At 35.5% G+C, this 24,755-nt stretch overlaps 1 protein-coding gene across 1 annotated transcript in view; it reads left to right on the forward strand.

Annotated features, from left to right (window-relative positions):
* LOC140138676 (potassium channel subfamily T member 2-like) overlaps positions 1-10,614 on the forward strand; it is a 222,648-nt gene extending 212,034 nt beyond the window's left edge. Inside the window, 3 exon segments of the mRNA XM_072160422.1 lie at positions 7,122-7,242; positions 7,818-7,905; positions 8,906-10,614. Of these exon segments, the coding sequence (XP_072016523.1) occupies positions 7,122-7,242; positions 7,818-7,905; positions 8,906-9,065 (369 nt within the window). The 3' untranslated portion in view covers positions 9,066-10,614.
* The last annotated feature ends 14,141 nt before the right edge of the window (positions 10,615-24,755 follow it).

The raw sequence follows: 24,755 nt of genomic DNA on the forward strand, positions 1-24,755 counted from the left end.
AAGCGGCTCTTGTTTATATTTTGTATACATTTGCTATGGGGCATGCGGATATACTGCAATGCATGATGGGATACTCCTTTCAGCTGCTGTGGTATTTCATATTGTTATTTACATTTCAGCATGCTTTAATCTTTCATGAATGGACATGAGGTTGTAACATTGTGATAATACCTCAAAATTAATTTAAAAAGTTTATTTTATACTGTATGTCATCGCAGTTCAACAATGATAAAACAAACCAAAAAAGGCAGCCTTTTGAGATATGACAGTATGTTAAGCAGGCAACAATTTATTATTCATTGAAAGCAATATTGTAAGATTGCTAAAAACATTAACTTTTTCCTGTATGTTAAATGTTAGTTTTCACTAGTATCAGATATGTGACCTGCTCTGTCGAAACCCGCCATAAGTCGCACTCAGTAATTTCGAGATACAGCGAGTCAAAGTTGGGAAAGGCGTGAAAAATTTGCAAATTTTGTTTTTCAGTTTTTATTATTTTTTGATTCCTTAATATGTTTATTTTAATCTACCATTGAAAATAAAATATTCTTTTATGTCTAAAGCACCTAAATCTAGCATTTTCTGAGCCAAACCAAGTCCTTTAACATGTCATTTTACAACTTTTTTCTTGCCATTTATCTTGCATTTGCCTTTTCTTTTTGTGTCACTTCCCCCCCTTCATGTTGAAAGACCATAGAATGAGGACCACATGTCACAGAAACATAATTTTGGTATTAAATGAAAGCTGAAGACCTATACTAAATGATGACATCAAAAACTCAATTTTCAAAATAAGTGACTTATGTCTGGTTTTGTGGGAGCAGGTCACATATGTGTACATCCATATCAAAGCGATGCACTTGTAGGCTGCTACATGTGTCTCATTTCACATAAAATCTAGAATAAATACCAGACTCATCTCCGAAGTGGAGGTCACTTCAAATCATCCCAAGTCACATGGTTTAGGTATACAGAGAACATTCCTTATACAATATGACTTGGGGATGATTTGAATTGACCTACACTTGATATGAGTCTGGTATTAATTCCTAGCTATTATGTGAAATGAGGCACATGTAGCAGCCGACAAGTGCATCGTTTTGATATGGATGTACACAAATGTGCGTTATAAATTTTGAGTCATACTAATGACAAATATCAACAAAAAATCTCTTTCATCCAGTACCCAGCAAACGCGAAATGATTTTAAAATGTTTTAAACATGTTATAAATGCATTTCGGTTACAGTCAAATCATTTTAATAACATTTAAATCTCAGGTTATATAAAGGTTATATTTTAAGTTATGTGCAAACTTGTAGCATGTACTCAACATTTTGAATGGTTAGACTTGCGCCAAGTCTATGAATTTTGTGACTTCAATTGTAAGAAAACATGCATTATAGGCCTATTGCATGTTTCAGCCATATGCAAGTTTTACTTATATTTCAATCATTACAATCTCTAATTTTGTCACAAATGCAGAACCTAAGACCTTGATTTTTCACAGGGTATTTTAAAAGTTCAAAATTAAAGTACAATATGTGATGTGTCATGTCAAAATCAGACATGTTGCTCCATAACGCCATCATTTTCCCAAATGAAATCGGACATTCCTAAGCGAAGATAATGAGTTTGTAAGTTATGGTATTATAAAATTGGAAATTGAGATATCGGCCTTTAAAAATATTATTGACAATGTTGAGAGTAGGAATTACCTTGAAAAATGTCTCAAAAAATACAAGATGCCAGTTATATTCCGGTCTGAAACTATCAGACAATATTTTTAACATTAATAACATCACAAATTCAAGAACAAACCCAAATTGTGAAAAAAACCACCCGGGCAAATTTTTGGCTATTTCTCCATTTATGATCCTGCCCAAAAGTGTCTGCTTTTGACATGACACGTCACATATAATGGTGTACAAATTTGAATTTTGAACAAAATTGAGGGCATACAGGGTGTATCAATAATCATTGGTACCCATTGGTTTTGGTGTTTATTGAAAAGTCTGCTTCTTTCAAATACAACATAGGAGCCTCTTGGAATGGCAAGAATTTATAAACATCTCCAAAAAAGTAACTAACCCCCCTTAAATAATAACCATTATTCAAAAACGGGTGATTGTATTACAAATCTGTAAAATACGTTGGAAGCAGAATTTATTTCTGCACATTTTGACACCTCATTTGTAGCAATTGACTAAATATACAGTATACAAATATTGACTGCTATGAGGGGCATGGTTAAAATTATAGGCCCAAGGTGATCTCAAAACCATGCTATGACCCGAGGCGCAGCCGAGGGGCATAGCATGGTTTTGAGATCACCGAGGGTCTATAATTTTAACCATGCCCCTCATAGCAGTCAATATTTGTATTATATACCGAATAATATAGATTTTTGTCATCTGATTGGTTAAAAGGCCTATTTTATTGCTCATAGGCCTTGGCTAAATAATATTTACAAAGAAAGTTTCACGACTTACCAATATTCCTCTTCCAGGATAGCCTTTATAATCCTTGGTAAAAATTCAAATACAGCAAAAGTTCTTGATGCAAACAAGCATTCCAATAGTTCAACGTCAAAGTTCAAATGCAAAAGTTTCAATTTCAGCTTACGCAAAAGTTAACTGTTCAATTTCAGCTTAAATTCCAACACCAACAGCTTAATTCTTCCAACAATTTTTCAGTTAATAACAAACTGGCCCATTTAGGCAACATATTTACAAAGAAGTGTCATGTGCTATTAGTTGTTGTAAATTTGCACCACGCAGTTCTGCAAGTTGAATGTGGGTGCTTTTGAAGTTAAGGTGATGTTGACAGGAACATGACTATTTGTTGTTGAACTTGAGGTGATGTTGACAGGAACTGTCATGATGTCAGGGTTGTTTGAAATATCACGCATAATTTGCTCTAGCTCAGCAATTTCCTGACTATTGCTCTGAGTAGGCTTAGATGATGATGGTTCTTCTGCGGGTGGACCGATCGACATTGTCGCAGCAATTGCTTCACTCATTTTATGCTTGGTGTCTTCGTGGTTCTGGCATAGTGTTTTATACTGCGTTTCCGAGTGGTGACCGGATACTGTCATTATATCACGGTCTTTAAATCCTGCATTTTGCAGTGAGGAGACGCTTCGTTGCTCGCAAGCAATGGTTGGTATATGACCGTGCAGTACCGGCCCTCAATGCAATGTCCTTCATTTTACTACCGATCTTATTCTTGCCGAGTGGTGCATTGCAGTACCATACTGAGGCTGCAGATTTGGCTTTGGGTTTTGGCTTTTGCCAAAAGCACTCACAGCCAGGGTTCAGTTTGTCCATGTACAGTAAAATGTGTTAACAGGGCAACGTGGACCAATACCTGTTGACAACATGACCCCACCCTGGCTCTTCTCCTGGTCATCTCCGCGGTTATTCTTGGTGAGTGTATCTTTGAGAGTAATCTTTTGTTTTCCTCCTTCCTCGCTAATTTCAAAGCTGTCGCAAGGTCATCTCCCCGCAGGTTCTCTCGTCCTCTATTGCAACAATAGAGCATAACATCCAGGAAAACCTTGTCTTGCAGACCAAGTGGATCACTCAAATCCAGAGATTCTTGAATAATGGCCATGTCTTCAGCGGATATAGCTTCCTTGTGTGTTACAACTCCTTTCCCTTTCTGTTTCAGTGTTGCTGAAAAGCACTTGAAAACTCTCGATTTAATTGGCAAAGTCATCATGGTTTACTTACATCCACTTTCTTAGTATTCAGGAAATGACGTTGTATCCCAAATCGGATGGCCATCATGGATTTCTTACAGTATAATGTTCCATTTTGTTGCCGTGCACCGCAATAAAACTTCTGTAGCAATGCATCAAGCTGCGAATTCGGCAGGTTTGTAGCGCCAGACAAATTCATGTCTATCACTTTTAAGTATTCTTCAAGATTTTTAGGCGTATTTGACTTGTGCTTTTGTATTCTTGCTATCCGCACCATCGATAATCTCTTGCAACCCAACATCGCCAAGCAGTTGGAACCTTATATTTTCAGATTCGCCATTATCGTAACGTATTTACTCCAGTTAACTTTCCGTGTTTGTTTGGTTTTTTTTTGCTGTCTGCTGCAGGTCAAAAATTGCGACCCACCAACTTTGCCCCGAAGTAAAATCCATCTCTTACACAGACTGACTATCAACACCCAATACCCTTGTTAAATGGATGTACGTGGATGTTGTGATTGCAGAGTTGAACCGGTCCATAGTTCATTTCCATGGACCGGTCCATAGTCAGTTTGATGAAATTCTTTCAAATACAGGGCATAGTTGAAACAATGCCCCTACTTTTAACCAATCAGATGACAGGAATCTATATATGAGGTATATAATAAATTCTATTGATTTTGCATTCAGTGTAATGGAAGAAAATCTGTGTAATGATATCTGAGTGTTTTTGTATTGTAAAAATTTGTATGTAAGTGCAACTTTCAAATCTGGACGTCACTACATTAAATTGACCGGCGTTTTCTTGTTTTTTGGGCTATCTATCAAATGAGGTGTCAAAATGCGCAGAAATAAATTCTGCTTCCAACGCATTTTACAGATTTGTAATACAATAGCCCCCTTTTGAATAATGGCCATTGTTTAAGGGGGTTAGTTACTTTTTTTGAGATGTTTAGTTTATAACCTTTATCACATTATAATCTAAGAAAAATTGGTGGATCCTATGTTGCATTTTGATGAGGTTGTCTTGTCCATAATCACTGAAAGCTGATGGGTACCAATCATTTGGATTCAGCCTGTACTCCTGAGCATTTGTTGCAATATTGGTTTAAAGAGGAAGCCCCGCCAGAGGAGTTCTTCTGGGGTGAACCAAGCCTGCCTGGTTATCAAATTAATCAGTGAGGTTATCTCTGAATTTGACAGGTGCTAATTAATGTTTTAATGTTATAGCATCGATTAGCATCTGTCAAATTCAAAGATAACCTTGTCACTGATTAATTTGATAACCAGGCAGGTTTGGATCACCCCAGAAGAACTGTTCTGAGGGCTTCTCTTTAAGTAAAAAAAAAGATTTGATAAAATTTATACTCAAATTTGTGATGTGGGCATGCAAGCAAGATGAGTTATTTATGGTAAAATGAGGATGGTTTAGTACAGGAAGGTCCTATAGCTGCTCTATAGACTTTTATATTTCATATTGTATACATCTAAGAAACCTTTTCACCTGGCAGCTATTGCAGATGAGGGCCCTCTTGTCCTAGCCTATCAATGTGTGTATGATTGTGATTTTGATCATGTTACACATCTACACTACATATTTCATAAAATATTTTACATAACATGTATATGGTATGTATGTAAAATCTATTGGTTGATTTGGCTGTAAATTTTTGTTACATAAAACAGCATGAGAGCTCAAATGAGGTTCATTTCTGTAAAGGTATGCCAACATTTAAAATTCAAACATTGCCAAGGGTTGTCACCAGTGGTGTAGCCAAAGGGGAGAGGACAGGGGCACCTGTGTCCCCTCTGTCACTGGAATATAAACTTGAAAATTCCCTATATTTTGGTATGGAAAAAATAAGGACTTTTGGAATTGATAGAAGAAAAAAGCCCTTTTACCCATTGAAAAACATGCCAAATTATTACAAACATCTCTGGAAATGGAAAAAGATATGGAAATAATAAAATTAAGCCCTTCTGTAAAAATATATACTTCTGTACCTGGTACTGAGAGCCTGTTGGTACATCGCGACCCATTGGTACATTTCATGACATGCCAGTAACAGAATCCTCTGATTAATGGTCTGTTTAAAACTGATTGACCTCAATTTGGCTCACTTTAACATTAAAATTGTAACATTTTACATGCATTGTGTGCAATTTTCTGAAGTGGGTCAGTTAGATGGCTTTGGGAATTTTGGACAACAGCCTTTCTAAAAGTGTTGAATTCTTTAGGCCGTTGCCGGGTACATTTAAAATTTGGCTATTCCGATTGAAATTCATACATATCCCCTATACGCTGGCGAAGTTACGTAATAATCGGATTAACTACCATAGCAATAGGTCAAAACAATTTTTGAATATACCGTGCTGCACTGATACGTTCACGCGGTACCTCTGCATTGAACCATATCATACTGATCACTTGCACCTGTAAGATTAGTATATTTGAAAAGACCAGTATTGTATTCAATCTATGATTGCAGACATACACAGGTGATTAGTTCAACCTGCCTGTAGTGCAAAATTGTTTTGACCTATTGCTAGGGTAGTTAATCCGATTAATTACGTAACTTCGCCAGTGTATAGAAGACATGACCTTAATCTTCCACACAGGGAGTGTAGATTTCAAATGGAGTCACCCATTCAAGTAACCCTATTTGAAATTCACACTACCTGTATTATGTCTTCCATTAGGGGTGTATGGATTTCAACTGGAATAGTCCATTTTGTGCCATCCTGATAGAGCAATCTGCACTAACCCCGGCTTTTTCCCATAAATAACTTGTTGATCACACCGTTCTGAACGAAATCGTTTCACCTACAGAGCTATAAGTTTAAAATCATTCCAGTGTTAGATTTGGCTACAAACCTTACTTCTTATTCAATGAATTTTCCTCAACAGTAATTTTATGAAGAAGACACTTAAAAATTGTAAGTTTGGTGAAATTTACATATCAATCTTTTGAATAACATTGATTAACATGGTATTTAACTTACAGCTCTGTATGTGAAGCAATTTTGTTTTGAAAATGGTTGTAAACTTACAGCTCTGTATGTGATGTGTCCAATGAATTCATCTTGACGTTCTTATGAGGATATAAAACCTTTGGCATGAAACCTGAACTTCTGGGGATCAGGTGTCAATTTGAACCATTTTATGTGACAGATTTGAACACTTCATACATAATTTACCCAAATTCACTCTGTGTCTACAACGCAACATGGTGGCCCTCTTGGATGCTCAGGGAAGGTGAATTTCAAAACTGCTCCTGAAGGGTAATCATTTCAAATGTTTATGAAGATAGTAATTGTAGGCTGGCATTATGGGTAGATGTGGCAGAAAAACGTGCCAGGTCAAAATAGAATTATTCCTAAAAAACTTTTTTGTGATATTTTAAAAATGTTTAATTTCAGTTGTCAGTAACTATAGAAGAAGATGACAGCTCATCGTTAGGGGCAACAGAGGAAAGGAAAGAGATTGCAGGCATTGTACGACAAAAGATGAAGAGATTAGACTTGCCAGAGGAAGAATATGGTAAGATGATGAAATTCACCATGGGTGTAGATTCCGAGGGATGGGGGATTAATCTCCCCAATATTGGACAAGGGGATGTTCAATGTAATCATTCTTTCCAGTTTTATACAACTGTGAGTGTGTATTTGACCAAAGTAACTTATAAAATTATAAAATTATTAGCTTCAAAAGTGGGAAATTTTCTTACTCTCTTTCATGCACATTTATCCACTTTAACATCATATTTGACAATTTAACTTAAAAATGGCAAATGTTCACATGCTTCACATGCATTTGTTCCAGGAGAGTTATTCTGGGAGAAAAAAAGATACTCCATCCAATCTGCTTCACAAATTTTATACCAACCTTATACCACCCATGTCAAAAAGAAATCTATACCACTGAAAGTAAACCCTAAACCTAAAACTTTGGGATTAAACGGTCCCTTTTATTTTTGGACTAGCAAACCATAGCAAACTAGAGAAAAGTCCCCACCATATTGGTTGAAAAGTGCGATTGAAAGATCATTTAGCTTAATGTTATTGCTAGTAGTATGACAAATATTTTAATATTTTGTCCCTGTTTTCACATTACAGATAGCGAAGTAAGCGACAAACGGAACAAGATATCCTATGTTTTGATAAACCCAGCGTTTGATATGAAACTAGAAATGGATGATGTCATGTAAGTATTAATCCCATGGCCTTAATGCCTCTCTTACAATGCCTATGATTGGTTGATTATGTGATGTAATAATCTGATTAACCAATCAAAATAGAGCTTCTAGATCTCTTCACAATTTAAAGTTTAGTGCCCTTCAGTGCTATTTGCTATTCTTAAACACTTAAGAAAAGTCCTACAATCCTATTGGTTCTTAGCCATATGATATGACATGATATCACACACTTTAGCATGTGCATGTCGACGTGATACTCATACGTGCTATTTGAACCAATCAGAGATGCATAGCAACAACAGGACTGATCGATTCTAAGCTGTAGGTAATTCCTTGTAAAATGTAATATTTAATTTGATTAATATTTGGAATACTTACGATTAATGTATTTATTTGAATTGAAGTGTTTAAGAATGAGAATAAAGGTATTGTTTTTAGCCGCTGTTGTGCAACTATTGTCTTAGATAACAAGCGACATCATTATTTTTGGCGTAAAGCAACTTGTTTTAAAACACTTAAAATACTTACAAGGGCATTTCGTGATCCACAGCATCATCCCCCACTTTTCTCAAAAAAATTGAGATTTTTATTTCACTGGAAACCTCTGGCTACATAATGTTTATGTACAAAAAATTTCTTGCAGATTAATTCGTTTAGCAAAGATATCGTGAAATTTGAATTTCGTTCTGGTGCACCAGAACGAAATTACAACACATTGTCTATGGAGCAGTGTAATACACATAATCATGTATAACTCGCAAACGCAAAATCAGAATCAACTGAAATTTTGGGAATAAGCTTTTTTGTGGATATCTACTGAAAAACATCATAAAAAGAGGATGCTAGGATCACGAAATACTCCTTTAATAATGATGTCGCCCGGCCCGTGTTATATGAGAAGATAGATGCACAACAATGGCTAAAAACAGTACCTTTATTCTCTAATTCTTACCATATCTCTGATTGTATGGATTTCAACTAGAATTGAACTGTTCCTTTCTGATACAGCTTCATCATCAGACCAGCTGGAGGGCCAAAGACTCCATCCCCCATGCCACCAAGACGTAAGTTCAGCAGCAGACGACGACGTCCCAGTGCCGATCCACCCAGGGGTGAATCACGCGCTGAACCACAAGGCAGCAATGCAACCGCGGATGCCAGGTTATAGCACTGGCTCTTACATCAGCAGGTGACAATTTCCCAGTGCCGATCCACCTGGGGGTGAACCACGTGCTGAACAGTAAGGCAGCTGTATAACCGCAGATGCAAGGTTATAGCACTGGATTTTACCACAACAGTCGAAGACGTCCCAGTGCCAGTCCACCCAGGGGTGAACCATGTGCCGAACCACAAGGCAGCAATGCAACCGCAGATGCAAGGTTATAGCACTGGCTCTTACAGCAGTAGGCGACAATGTTCCAGTGCCGATACACCCAGGGCAATGCAACCGCAGATGCAAGGTTATAGCACTGGCCATGGTGGCTCTTATTCCAGGAGGACAAACACTTTTTTATTACCATCAGATTACAAAGATTGATATTGGAGATTTCTTACACGCAATGCATTGTGGGATCATTTTGGTACAGCTGAACTTTGACCTATTGGGAAAAATGCTTTAATCATTCATTGATTATTGTAATAATGTTGTCATTCAAAATATTTAAAATGATTAATTTGTGAAATTGCAATATTTTTGTTTTTGTTTAAATTTGAATAAAACGTTTTAAACAATATTTTGTAATCACAAAAACGCAATTTTCCCAATAGGTCAGAGTTCAGATTTTCCAAAATAAGGTATTAGGAAATTAATGTTGATGTCGCTTATTCAATTTGTTTGGCCAGGGAGCAGACATCTTAAGAATAGTGGACATTACATTATCGCTGCCTTAAACAAACTCTGCATTTTCACATCACAATTAGAGTGCCCTGGAGGTCACTGAGGTCATAGAGGTTGACATATAGCGAGAGGCAATACATGACCGAGATGGGTCAATGAGCTATGTAAAATTACCTTCTGCAGTCATATACTATTAATGATAGAAAGTGACATTCACCTGAGGACTTTGATCATCAAATGTTGACAGTCTCAACATGGCCAGGTGTATACAGGCATTGTTAGAATAGATCAGTATACTATCGATTTAGCTGAAAAATGCAATGAGTCAACTGTAGATGCCAAGCTCAAAATTTTCTTTGTTTTTTTTTATTTCAAAAATTTTAAAATTCTAAATTTTCTTGACCATATTTGGAATCAGCTTTAAAAATGCATTAAAATGAGTACAAACAAGCCTAGTATTGGTTCAGTGGTTCTTGAGATCAACTACTTCTTATGTTGAATCATCCTTAAGCCAAATGGATGCCTAATTGATCAAGTGTATTATGCAGATGATTGGTTTAAACATTTGTGTACAATGTACATCCATATCAAACAGATGCACTTGTCGGCTGTACATGTGTCTCATTTCACATAATAACTAGGAATAAATACCAGACTCATCTCCAGTGGAGGTCACTTCAAGTCATCCCCAAGTCACATGGTTTAGGAATACAGATAACATTCTTTAACCATGTGACTTGGCAATTTTTGGAAGTGACCTCCAATTGAGATGAGTCTGGTATTTATTCCTAGCTGTTGTGTGAAATGAGACACATGTAGCAGCTGACAAGTGCATCGTTTTGATATGGATGTACACATTTAGCAAAATTGAAGTTGGAACACTTGCAGAGGATGATTTAAGGAAGCCCCATCATGCACTGTAAAAGTGTTATCACTAGAGTTTCAACTGCCACTTTACTTTTCAAATCCCATTGAACTCTGTGCAAAAGATGTTGTTTTAGAATTGCCCGTGTGTCATTATTAGTTGGTCGATTTCAGATCTAAAGTGATGTATGCATGAAGGATAATCCACACCTTCTGTAGATAACATAAAATGTGAAATCGACCAACCTTTAGAAGGTGTTTTTATTGTAAATATATCTGTCCAAATTCAAATTTAACCATGCACGTGTGTATGCAGTGGGCGGGCAGTGGTGTGTGTTCACTCACACAGCTGTGCTAACCGCAAGACTTGCTGGGAAGTGCTTAAATCATCCTCTGGAACACTTGCTTGCTGTACACTACTAACTGTTTGAAGGATTAATATACAGAACAAACATAATCATCCAAATAATGATGAGGATATTGAGAACTGTTTCAGTGTTTCTATGATAGTATAGGTAATTGATGCATAATTGTGATGTCTGTAAACCAATCCAAGAGGCAGAGGTGTACCAACCTGGCTCACAATACCAGGACAAAATCGACCAAAAGTTGTAATGTGCATCTTCATTTGGGCTTGTTAGTAACCTCTGATTAAAAAATTTAGTAGACTTGTTGCGATTTCCTAGTATAGTGATACTGCCATCATTCAAGCACTATACAGGGTGCATCAATCTATCAAATAGAAAATGTCATTAATTATACTTGTCTGTGGAATTAACGTCTATCTGATATTAAATACTTGTCTGATTATTACAATGTTTGCTTCCAAAGTAGGCTATTCCAGTTGAATTCCATACACCCCTGCCATACACCCCTCTATGGCAGTCAGAAATAATATGTAAATTTTCACGGGAAAATTTTCTGGACATGTGACACCCATGGGCGCAGACATATTAGCATTATGGAATGTGACCCCGAGCACAGCGGGTGTTCTTCCAATGTATTTGAATAGGAAGAATTCTTACTTTGAGGCAAAATAAGTTACTTGTCGCAGGCTAATAATGTTATGGTAAGAGTTTCCGTAGATAGATATTTTTTCCGTAGATAGATATTTTTGAAATTACGTTTTGATGATATTGTGAAAAAATTAAGATAACATAATATTCAATAAATTTGCAATGCACAAATTTCTATCAAAATTATGGTCAAAAATACTATTCCAATTCAAAATTACTAAGACTTGAATAGCACGGTCACCGCCGGGGGTCAGAGATCAGGCTCGTGGTTACACTCACATTGATACGCATTGGTCACGTGTCCAGAAAATTTTCCCGTGAAAATTTACCTATTAATGTTGACTGTAAGGTAGACATGACCTTAACTTAATCACCCACACATGGGAGTGTGAATTTCAAATGGCACTACCTGATTGGGTAACTCCATTTGAAATCTACACTCCCTGTGTGGGAGGTCATGTCTTCCACAGGGGAGGTATGGATTTCAACTGGAATAGCACAGTCTATCAAATCATTTAAAAATCTACAATTTGTATTTTTCTGAAGTGATTGGGTTTTATAATACGCCAACACACATGAAAAGTACAAAGGGAATTGTTGAATTTGTATGGATGTGGCTCTAAGTCACGGTTAGTCACCCCAGAAATTTTTTTTAGTCATTGACCATGTTAACAAATTCTCTTAATTGCCATTTTTGTTTACCTACTTCAGGCCTGTATGCAGGATTTTTTTTTGGGGGGGGGGGCAGATTTTGAATTTGAGGGGGAAAGTAATTTGTAAAAAGTGGATTTCTTCCCAAAATTTGAACATTTTTGACCAAGAAAGCATAAAAACCTTAATTTTTCGTTCGCTATGCTCGCAAATTGTTATACTTTTGGATTTTTTTTGGGGGGGGGTGGGCACCCCTGTTCACTCTCCTTGTGTACAGGCCTGTTACACATGTTAAACTGCTATTAGATCTGTGCAAATAGCATCCAGTTTGGCATCTCCATGATTAAGCTGAAAAACAAACGTAAATAATTAACTAAGTACGGGGTATAACACATGCTGTTTATTTTTAGATAAATGTACATAAATTAATTTGCACCATCAGTAAGCACCTGTCACTAATTCATCATCAAATACGTCAGACCATGGTTACTGGTTCACGCATGGTTTGCACATCTGCTACCAACCCATTGACTTTGTGTTGTGATCATTTTGATCATGGTTCTGCACACAGCGTGAACCAGTTGACTTGACAACGATTGATTTTGATATAACAATAAGGTGAGGCTTTTACATGTTATATGATATTGATCCATAATTAAAGAGTTAAAGTTCAACACTACACTATTTTTCGCTCACCTTGAATGTTTTTGCTAGATCGACTAGCATCTTCAGTAGGTGGTGATGCTGGAATATCTTGTCTACAATCGGATAGTCCTTTCTGATGATGTCACATGATTGATTGACAGTATGACGTCATAAGATGTTACGATGTTTCGCCCCCATTCAAGGTGAACGATAAATAGTGTAGTGTTGAAGTTAACTTAATTTAATTATTTTATCTACTACTCTGTATGACTATCCACTCATAGATATTGATCCAGTTTACCAAATCTGAATATTGTACGTACATGTATCTGTATTAATCACATATTTTCTTGTTCTCAAGTGTAAGTTTATATACATGCTGTTAACAAACAATAATATTCCAACAGTTGAAACAGAGACTTTTAGTAGCACACAAATTCAATAACCATATTGGAAAAATATTGTTTGATTTAGAAAATAATAATTACGGTATTTAAATCAGGCCTATGAGAGGGAGGAGGGTGAGGGAGGTTCCTGGGTTTTGATTGGGTTGCCATGTTCATGAGAGGGGGTGTCAAAAATTGCCCTAAACATTACTAAAAAAGCTGAGAATGACCAGCACTGTAAAGCAAAATATTTTGCAATTTGAAGTAAAAATCATTTTTGTAGCATGTTATTTTCGCAAATTGATATGTTTGTGAGCATGAAAATTTCGTGAATCCAAGTCACTTGTGGAATTCACAAAATTTCTATGCTGCGAATAATTTACAGTTTACAGTATATCGTAGAATGCAATTTTTGTAAGCCGACAGCCTTTCTATGACTGTGATTTGATACTCTGAACAGGATTTTGTCATAAACATGTGTGGAACTTGAGTCTAAAATTATGACTTTCATATCCATCTTGCAGCCTATTTAAAGTTTTTGTCTGTTCCTACCTTAATCGCACACACATGGGAACCGAACCAAACCCAAGCGTCGCACACACATGGGAACCGAACCAAAACCAAGAGGATCCCCGGTCCCCTTCATTTGATAGACCAATTCATATGAATTGTACTATTTGTCCCATGGTCAACACTATATTTTATTTTCATATTTTAAAAGTCACAAATCAGGCAAAGGGTGTTCTGGTGAAGGATTTGATATGTATATAAGCCAAAATCACAAACTAGTACAGTGGTCAACAATTCTCATTTGGTGCTATAATATTAAGTTAGAAAACTATGTTGGGAAGATGTATCACAAGCTCAATAATTATGGATACACTTGGATCAAGCAAAATTCTTTAATCCTGCATATATATATGCTTCTGCATTAGGATTATCTTTTAATGCATTTGGTACAAGAATTAAGTAGCGTATGTATTTGGTGGAGGAAATAATTATTATATTAGGTGGGCCAAAGCCTCTGAGCTAGTATAGATATGCATCCCATTTATGGTAAAAATTTGTATTAATATGGGTCTCATTTTTAGTGAAAAATTTTACAGGTCCAGTGGTGGTGCTATGAGAACAGAATAGGTTGCTAAATGCCTCCCCCAATAAAACGCCAGAATTACACAAATTTCACTTTTGCGGCATTTTGCGCAAAATTTGGTATCCCAGCAAACACAAAACATTTAGATGTCTGGTTACATGAAGGGTATAAAACATTTTAATAACATTCAGAAAACATTTTTGAAAACTTGCAAAACATTCTAGCATAATGTTAATAAGCATTGACAAAATATTTTGCACAAATGTTTGCCAAATAATATTTTGCATTAACATTTTGACAACATTTTAAAAATGTTGTTTTAGTGTTTTTTGATATGAAATATTTTTAAAATGTTTTCATGACCTTTATATAACCCAACATTTAAATAGAACATTAGGGCTATTCCATTTAAAATCCACACTCACCCTGTGGAAGATTTTGGAAATATCTGCCACAGGGGGAGTATGATTTTCAAATGGAATGAGCACGTTAGGTAGCTCCATTTGAATTTCATACACCCTTTGAGAAAGATTCAATCTGAATCTTCCCCTGAGGGAGAGTGAGTTTCAAATAGAGCTGCTAATGTGCTCATTCCATTTGAAATTCATACTCCCCCTGTGGCAGATATTTCCAAAATCTTCCACAGGGGTAGTGTGGATTTTAAATGGAATAGCCCATTTTGACTAAAACCATACTGTGTTTATAACATGTTAAAAACGTATTTGTATTTGCTGCGATTTTACCACCTGTGAAATTCTCTTCCCCCCCCATGTCTCCCTCCCTGAATTTCTGGTGCCACCACTGTATGGGTCCCACTTTCAGACTCTTCGAGACACGTCCCTTTCCAAACCAAACTTGAATCAGTCCCTCAGGTATGGAACAGAGTGATTTTAGCGTTAGCAGAGAAACCTGCAATTAAATCCTAACTATGACCCTACCAAATGATTGAGCCCCTCTTTGTGAAGTATGTAATTTGAGTAGTTTCAGGGCAAGTTGTGAATAAATTAACTTGCTAATGGAGATATAAGGAACTGTGGCCTTAGAGAGGAGGTCTAAGGAACTTTGCCATTTGAGATGAGGCTATCATGGCTCAGTGTATGTGATGTTTTGCTATTTATAATGTACACTGACCTTTGTTGATATTTTACTGCACAAAGTTAGTTTTTCTTTACATTTCTGCTTTTGTATCTTGCTATTTTGTGTATATAATTGAAAGGAACCAAACTATAAATAAATTTAAATGATTTTATATGCAGATTTATGAATGATAATGATAATATTGATTGATTTATGATGTACTACAGTGCAATTATTAACAAATGTCAGGTTTGTATGTAAAAAATTGTATCATTGTGAATTGGTGAACAAACTATCATAAATCAATTTCACACTTATATAGGGTTATTCCAGTTGAAACCCATACACCCCCTATGGAAGACATGACCTTCCACACAAGGGGTGTAGATGTCAAATGGAATCACCCATCCAGATAACCCCATTTGAAATTCACCCTCCCTGTGTGGAAGATTAAAGTCATGTCTTCCATACGGGGTGTATGGATTTCAACTAGAATTGCCCAATTTGTATTGTTTCCTGTCCACCTAATCATGATTGTCGCAAAAAAGTATGTGGCAAAAAGTGCCTGTGAAATGCATGCCATTTATTGTGTAGGATATTTTGTGGACAAAGCTAGAGGAAGGTTCAGACAATGCGTTCCTCTCAAGACATTGTCAAATCTAAAAAAATAACAACAGATATGGTGCCCTCTTGCCCTAAAGCAGGGGCCTTAACCAGTGAATTAGCTAGCCACCTGTCCGCCTGTCATTTTGGACCGACAGTTTGTCCTGACAGTCTGTCCTGAGACAGGTAAAATTAATGCTGGTGACATGTGCTAAATGCTACATGTAAAAGTCATGTTCTAATAAGTTCAAAACAAGACCAGACAAATAAATTAAGGCTATATCTTGAACTTACTGAACCCCCAGAAGGGTTAGAGGTCTGGTTTATGTTTTAAGTATCAAAATTTGGACAGGCAGCTTTCGTGAAAATGACAGGCACTTGTTAAATCCTACCAAAGACCCTGGTCCATAACTAAATTCCTTAATTCCTGTTTAAAATGTAGAGAATTCTAAAGTACCACTGTATCCATGAGAGTGAAGGGGGTTGACTAATGGGTGGACTAATACTCTAAACCCTCAATATTAATGAATACAATTAAATCTTGCCAAACATTTGTCGTTCAAATCATGAAGCATGTTATAGTTAACTTGTTATTCCTCCCATATTGATTATTCATCAAAAATGTCATGATCTTATACTTGGGTACATGGAATTTAATAAGAGGGTTGTGGAGTGCAAAATTGTATGAAAATGCTTTTCAACTAAGAAATAAAGGGTAATGCAGTGTCATAACACCCAAATTAAGTGTCAGAGGCAGTAAAACATAAATATTATGTGAGGCGCAACGGAACCTATTATTTAAACTTTTTTTACTGCCTAGGAGACATTATTTGGGTGTACAAAGGATAATACTGCATCCTTTATTTCTATTCTATCACCACAGAATAGTGTCATTTAAATAGAAAATACCACTTTTTTTCCCAAATTTTTTAAGTTCTTTACTTGAATGTGGAACGCGTACAAGTCAACGACACCAAGTATCGCGGAAATATTGAATGCGTCTCCAAGCCCAATGCTATGCGTAGAATTCGTTAAGATGCTTGACCCATTGTTGTAAAGTGTGCTGAGGCTTGTGGATCAACGTCTAGGCATTGTACACTATAAATCACTGCGCTATTTTTTTGCAGAATAAAGGGCTTATCCAAGATTTTTTTTGTCACCAAAATATGGACTATTTTAACATGTACACAAGTTTGAAGCCAATCATTGTTTTACATTATCAGAATACTACATACATAATGGGTTATGAGGTAATAGAATTAAGAAATAAAGGGTAATGCTTTATCCTTTACACGCAAATAATGTGGCCGAGGCAGTAAAACGTTAATAATGGGTGAGGCGCAGCCGAACCCATTATTTAAACGTTTTTTACTGCCGAGGACACATTATTTGAGTGTAAAGGATAATGCTGCACCCTTTATTTCTATTCTATTACCAGAAAATAGTGCGATTTAAAGAGAAAATATCATTTTTTGGCACAAATATTTTAAATTGTTTACTTCAAGGTGGAGCGAGTACGCGAAGTGACAGCGCGTGTCGCGGAAATATTGCACGTGTAACCAAGCGTGATGCTGTGCGTAGAATGTGTTACGGCGCTCGACCCATTATTGCAGAATAATGGGCTCTCACGTGACGTGTTTCAACAAATCACAGTGCACGATTTTGAATAATGGGTCGTGGAGGTAATAGAATTCAGAATAAAGTGTGGCATTGATGCTATATCATCTGCACGGCACAATTCATTGTCAAACAATTTTGCAGTCCTTTCTATAGTAATGAGTGCAACTTAGTTTAAAAATTTGTACTTTTTCTTCCGAGTTTATCCAAGATTTGTTTTGTCACCAAAATATGGACCATTTTAACGAGTACACAAGCTTTGAAGACAATCATTGTTTTACATTATCAGAATACTTGTTTTCCTATCCAAACAATCATGCCCCACATAATGTTTTTCAATTTTTACAAATGTTGTACATAATTTTGGCAGTTTCATGATTATGGGATAAATAAGCCAATGTTAAGCTTACATGATTTCAAAGATATTTTTGCACCTTGTTTTGTACTGATCGATCTGTTCAGCGCTTTCTGCACCACATATATATTTAATTATACATACCATGCTGTAATATATGATTATTTGTATCATGTTTATAGTATGTGTTCATTTTGTGCTAAATATTGTGGTTTGGGTTATATTAATGTTTTTTGGATGCCAAAATTTGTTGGAAATTGTCATCATAATAAAGTTTTTATGTGTTGTCATTTTAAACAAAATTAATATTCATTTTAAAGATACAAACACACGATGGACTATTCCGGTTGAAATCTGTACACCTCCAATGGAAGACATGACCTTGATCGCCCACACAGGGAGTGTAGATCTCAAATGGAGTCACCCATTCAGTAACCCCATTTGAAATTTACACTCCCTCTGTGGGAGATTAAGGTTATGTCTTCAATAGGGGGTGTATGGATTTCAATTGGATTAGCCACATATGATTTACTTGTCACATTTTGTAATTTTTAACCAAATATTTTTATTCAAAGTGTGTACATTTCAATCGAATTTAATGTAAATGCCAATTGGTATTTATATATCTTTTATTATTTCAAAATTAGGTATACCAACACGTTCTTGGGAGGAACGGGCCACAAATGTGGTGCGATCAAGCAAAATCAGTCGAAAAGTCAGGCATATTCAATTTTCATTTTTTAACATGATTGTATACAGCATTTGTAAAGCAACATTTTGCAGAAAATTGCATTGAAATTGAACATTGAGTTCCAACGATATGAACAGTAAAGTGTTTCAAAAATATTATGCAACAAAATAAATTATTGTGTTTGTTTGGCTATATCTGAAAATCAATATATTCAACTGATTTTGCTTGATCACATCACAAATGATTAAAATTATTTATACTGTATTGACTATTGAACCTTTTGCACAGTTGTTTCCCAATGAAGCCAATTTTGGCTCATTAATATGAGTTACGCCATCGCATTTTCCAATACACGATTCCTCACAACATATGAGTCTCTGATCTGCGTCTGAATCGGTACGATGCAAAGCTTCCGAATTCTGCTCTACGGAGGCACATCGAATGTTTACACAAGAATAATTTTTTTTATTTCTTGACGGCATGTGGTCCGTTATTCCTAAAACGATGCTTGTAAATCTTCATTTTCGGACCCACTTACTGTCACCATGGTTATCAGCTCCTAATAGTGATAAATCTGAGTAATAATTCAGACGCAGATCAGAGACTCAAGTGTTGTGAGGAATCATGTATTGGCAAATGCGATGACGTAACTCATACATATTAATGAGATGTTAATATCTACAACAGTTGCAGGGAGAACCTCATTTTGGGAGCAAGATGGTAGATCTGTGCAAAGAGTCAATACAGGGTATTTTAGCTGAATTCATTTTTGTTGTTGTGATTTTAACTGTTTGTGCATTCAAGATGAAATCCATACACCCACTATGATAGACTTGACCTTAATCTCCCACACAGGGGGTGTAAATTTTAAATGGAGTTACCCATTCGGGTAGCCCATTAAAACTCACACTCCCTGTATGGAAGATTATAGCCTAGTCATCTGTTCCATAAGGGGTGTATGCATTTCAGCTGGAATTAATCATTTTGTGTGATTTGTGGTTTCAAATAATAGCATATGTGTCAAAAATGTTTTTGCCAGCTCCTTAATTCCCACTTCTGAAATTAACCGCAAAATTAACTTTAAAATAAGCATGTGGCGAAAATTTCTTGCTAAACAGTACACAGTGCTCATTACTGGGATAACACAAGGTAGAGTAAAGCTGGAACTATTTTAAACTTTTTTTAATATACTACAATGTATTCTATTGTCTTGATCAAGCTATTGTTATGTTACAAAGATAAATGTGAGATGAATTTTTTTTTTTTTTTTGTGAGTCTGCTGGCCACACTAACTGAAAATAATTAGAACATAGTCAGTCTCATCTCTATAGTGGGCATACAAGCTTAACAATATTTTTCTCGTCCTGATTTTTTTCTGGGAACGCCGGTACCACGATACCGTGGATTCCGTAGCCCTGGTTTCTATGTTGATTTAGCATGTGGAATATCATCAAAACTGGCTAAATATGTGACCTCGCTTCGATATAGGAGAGTGGTTTTGAATAGATCTACGTCCGTCCGATACCTACGTTTGGAAATCATAATCTCTCTAATATGTTTGTGGAGTTCGGTGTGTAAAATTGTGAAATATTAGGAGTGTGATATGCAGGAAAGAGGCCTAATCGAAATCATCACATACCGACTTGTTTCCTAATCAATATTGCCACGATGAAATATTGGTGTATGCCATTTAATTATAATAAATGACATTGTGATAAGTCAATTCATAGTTTCCTGTTACACAATTTTTCATGACTGTGTAGGTGACCATTTCATTTTTCATTATTCATTATTTTATACCATTTCATTATTGCATCTGTTACAGGTGTAAACCACTAACTACCCGTGTCTGCCCATGTATACATGTGATAAACCACAGTTTGTAGTTTACAGATGTAGTTTACAACCACATGAAGGTGATTGTATAACTATTATCAAAAGTTTCACAATATTTTTTACGGGATGAGATCAGAGCAGATCAAAAAGTGTGGGACAAAGAATTGAGTAGGTATTCATTATTAATTCATTATTAACCACATACCATTCTCCTACTGCAAAGAAAATCCCTGAAGATCAACAGAAAGAGATTTATGATATATTTAAAACCACAATTATGTATTGGTATGTTAAAGTTGGTTAAAATAAACATTTTATTCAAAATAATGAAATATTTGTCAGCAATTGGTTTTGAGCGGAGTAGGGTAACGGGAAACAAGGAATCAACTGTCATTGGCCTAAGTGCAAACACTTAAGGTGGCAATTTTCAAAAGCAATCACTTTAGGAGGCAATTTTCCTGGAATTAATTAGTCATTATCGTTCCATTATAGCCGATACTGCCATATCTAAATCGATTTATGTTCTTTCCGAGGGCAATAATGAATTTTTTATTAATAAATAAAATAAATAAACTGCGTGATCAAAACAGAAACCGGGCAGGTAGCAATGGTTCAAGCAGGTGGTGAATGACGTGCATTCTCTAAATTCAGTAAATTTCCATCGTCAACCGTGTAATTGAATGGGATTATTTTGAATTTTTAAAATGCTTGAAATATCACAAACAAATAGGCCTATGTTAATAAATAATATACATAGAAACTAAAACCGTTGGGGTTCGATAATGAACCCCACAAAACTAACCGAGTATATGGAAAATGCCATACGGCCGGGCGGTTTCACAAGTTGCCGGCTCTATCATGCCACTCGCCGCCTGGGTTCAAGTTGTTGTCATGTGTGTGTCTGGATTACAGATGAATATACCACTTGTATTTGACCATCATATTACTCGTGTCTCCGTGTCCGAATGACCTATGAATATTCCGATTTACATGCAATCGTAGTTTGATCAATCCACACAGTTATTCAATACTAAAGATTTATATCAAAATCTGCAGATTTTTCTGTAAATGGATAAACGCGATATTATTGGAATGGAATTGACGTTTTTTCTTTTTGGCCATCATCGTTGCAGGTAAGTTTACATATTTTACTCACTTTTTCATTCACAGACAATGTAGAAATCAAAATGTTTTAGCTGAAAAAAAAAAAAAAAATGCTGTTTAATAGCATCCAAGCAAATACAAAATGCTGTTTAATAGCATCCAAGCAAATACAAAATGCTGTTTAATAGCATCCAAGCAAATACAAAATGCTGTTTAATAGCATCCAAGCAAATACAAAATGCTGTTTAATAGCATCCAAGCAAATACAAAATGCTGTTTAATAGCATCCAGGCAAATACAAAATGCTGTTTAATAGCATCCAAGCAAATACAAAATGCTGTTTAATAGCATCCAAGCAAATACAAAATGCTGTTTAATATCATCCAAGCAAATACAAAATGCTGTTTAATAGCATCCAAGCAAATACAAAATGCTGTTTAATAGCATCCAAGTAAATACAAAATGCTGTTTAATAGCATCCAAGCAAATACAAAATGCTGTTTAATAGCATCCAACCAAATACAAAATGCTGTTTAATAGCATCCAAGCAAATACAAAATGCTGTTTAATAGCATCCAAGCAAATACAAAATGCTGTTTAATAGCATCCGAGCAAATACAAAATGCTGTTTAATATCATCCAAGCAAATACAAAATGCTGTTTAATAGCATCCAAGCAAATACAAAATGCTGTTTAATAGCATCCAAGCAAATACAAAATGCTGTTTAATAGCATCCAGGCAAATACAAAATGCTGTTTAATAGCATCCAAGCAAATACAAAATGCTGTTTAATAGCATCCAAGCAAATACAAAATGCTGTTTAATAGCATCCAAGTAAATACAAAATGCTGTTTAATAGCATCCAAGCAAATACAAAATGCTGTTTAATAGCATCCAAGCAAATACAAAATGCTGTTTAATAGCATCCAGGCAAATACAAAATGCTGTTTAATAGCATCCAAGCAAATACAAAATGCTGTTTAATAGCATCCAAGCAAATACAAAATGCTGTTTAATATCATCCAAGCAAATACAAAATGCTGTTTAATAGCATCCAGGCAAATACAAAATGCTGTTTAATATCATCCAAGCAAATACAAAATGCTGTTTAATAGCATCCAAGCAAATACAAAATGCTGTTTAATAGCATCCAAGCAAATACAAAATGCTGTTTAATAGCATCCAAGCAAATACAAAATGCTGTTTAATAGCATCCAAGCAAATACAAAATGCTGTTTAATAGCATCCAAGCAAATACAAAATGCTGTTTAATAGCATCCAAGCAAATACAAAATGCTGTTTAATAGCATCCAAGCAAATACAAAATGCTGTTTAATAGCATCCAAGCAAATACAAAATGCTGTTTAATATCATCCAAGCAAATACAAAATGCTGTTTAATAGCATCCAAGCAAATACAAAATGCTGTTTAATAGCATCCAAGCAAATACAAAATGCTGTTTAATAGCATCCAAGCAAATACAAAATGCTGTTTAATATCATCCAAGCAAATACAAAATGCTGTTTAATAGCATCCAAGCAAATACAAAATGCTGTTTAATAGCATCCAAGCAAAATGCTGTTTAATAGCATCCAAGCAAATACAAAATGCTGTTTAATAGCATCCAAGCAAATACAAAATGCTGTTTAATAGCATCTCAGCAAATACAAAATGCTGTTTAATATCATCCAAGCAAATACAAAATGCTGTTTAATAGCATCCAAGCAAATACAAAATGCTGTTTAATAGCATCCAAGCAAATACAAAATGCTGTTTAATAGCATCCAGGCAAATACAAAATGCTGTTTAATAGCATCCAAGCAAATACAAAATGCTGTTTAATAGCATCCAAGCAAATACAAAATGCTGTTTAATAGCATCCAAGCAAATACAAAATGCTGTTTAATAGCATCCAAGCAAATACAAAATGCTGTTTAATAGCATCCAAGCAAATACAAAATGCTGTTTAATAGCATCCAAGCAAATACAAAATGCTGTTTAATAGCATCCAAGCAAATACAAAATGCTGTTTAATAGCATCCAAGCAAATACAAAATGCTGTTTAATAGCATCCAAGCAAATACAAAATGCTGTTTAATAGCATCCAAGCAAATACAAAATGCTGTTTAATATCATCCAAGCAAATACAAAATGCTGTTTAATATCATCCAAGCAAATACAAAATGCTGTTTAATAGCATCCAAGCAAATACAAAATGCTGTTTAATAGCATCCAAGCAAATACAAAATGCTGTTTAATAGCATCCAAGCAAATACAAAATGCTGTTTAATAGCATCCAAGCAAATACAAAATGCTGTTTAATAGCATCCAAGCAAATACAAAATGCTGTTTAATAGCATCCAAGTAAATACAAAATGCTGTTTAATAGCATCCAAGCAAATACAAAATGCTGTTTAATAGCATCCAAGCAAATACAAAATGCTGTTTAATAGCATCCAAGCAAATACAAAATGCTGTTTAATAGCATCCAAGTAAATACAAAATGCTGTTTAATAGCATCCAAGCAAATACAAAATGTTTTACAGAAAACGTTTAAATGTTGAGAAAGGCATTTTTACCAGTTTGCATAGCCAATAATGTGCTATTTTAATACAGCAACGAAGGAGATTTTGAGAGAATTGCTGGAGTCTGGTTTATAAAACAACACATAATTATGTCAATTAAGTGAAGCAGTGCAAAAAAGAAGCCTGTTTCCTGGAGAAGATTTAAGTATTTGGAGAACGGCGCAAGGAGTTAAGTGTTAGGAGAACGGCGCAATGAGTTAAGTGTTTGAAGAACTGCGCAAGGAGTTAAATGTTTGGAGAAAGCAGCACCATTTCTGTGCGAGGATTTTATATGCAAGCATATATAAATGCAGGTGTACAATGGACTTCGCGCATATTTCGCAGGACAAGTGAATTAGGATATACATCAGCTGTCTTAACATTGCAAGAACTGTATGATCACCAAAAAGAAGACTGCTGGTTAAGTACTGATTAGTTAAAACTGTGATTGTGTGATTATTTTGTATGTGTATTTTGTTAGCTTAAGGGAAGGGATATGAACGTTTGGACAGTATTTA

The sequence above is a fragment of the Amphiura filiformis genome, chromosome 18 (assembly GCF_039555335.1).
Source record: "Amphiura filiformis chromosome 18, Afil_fr2py, whole genome shotgun sequence".
NCBI lineage: Eukaryota > Metazoa > Echinodermata > Ophiuroidea > Amphilepidida > Amphiuridae > Amphiura > Amphiura filiformis.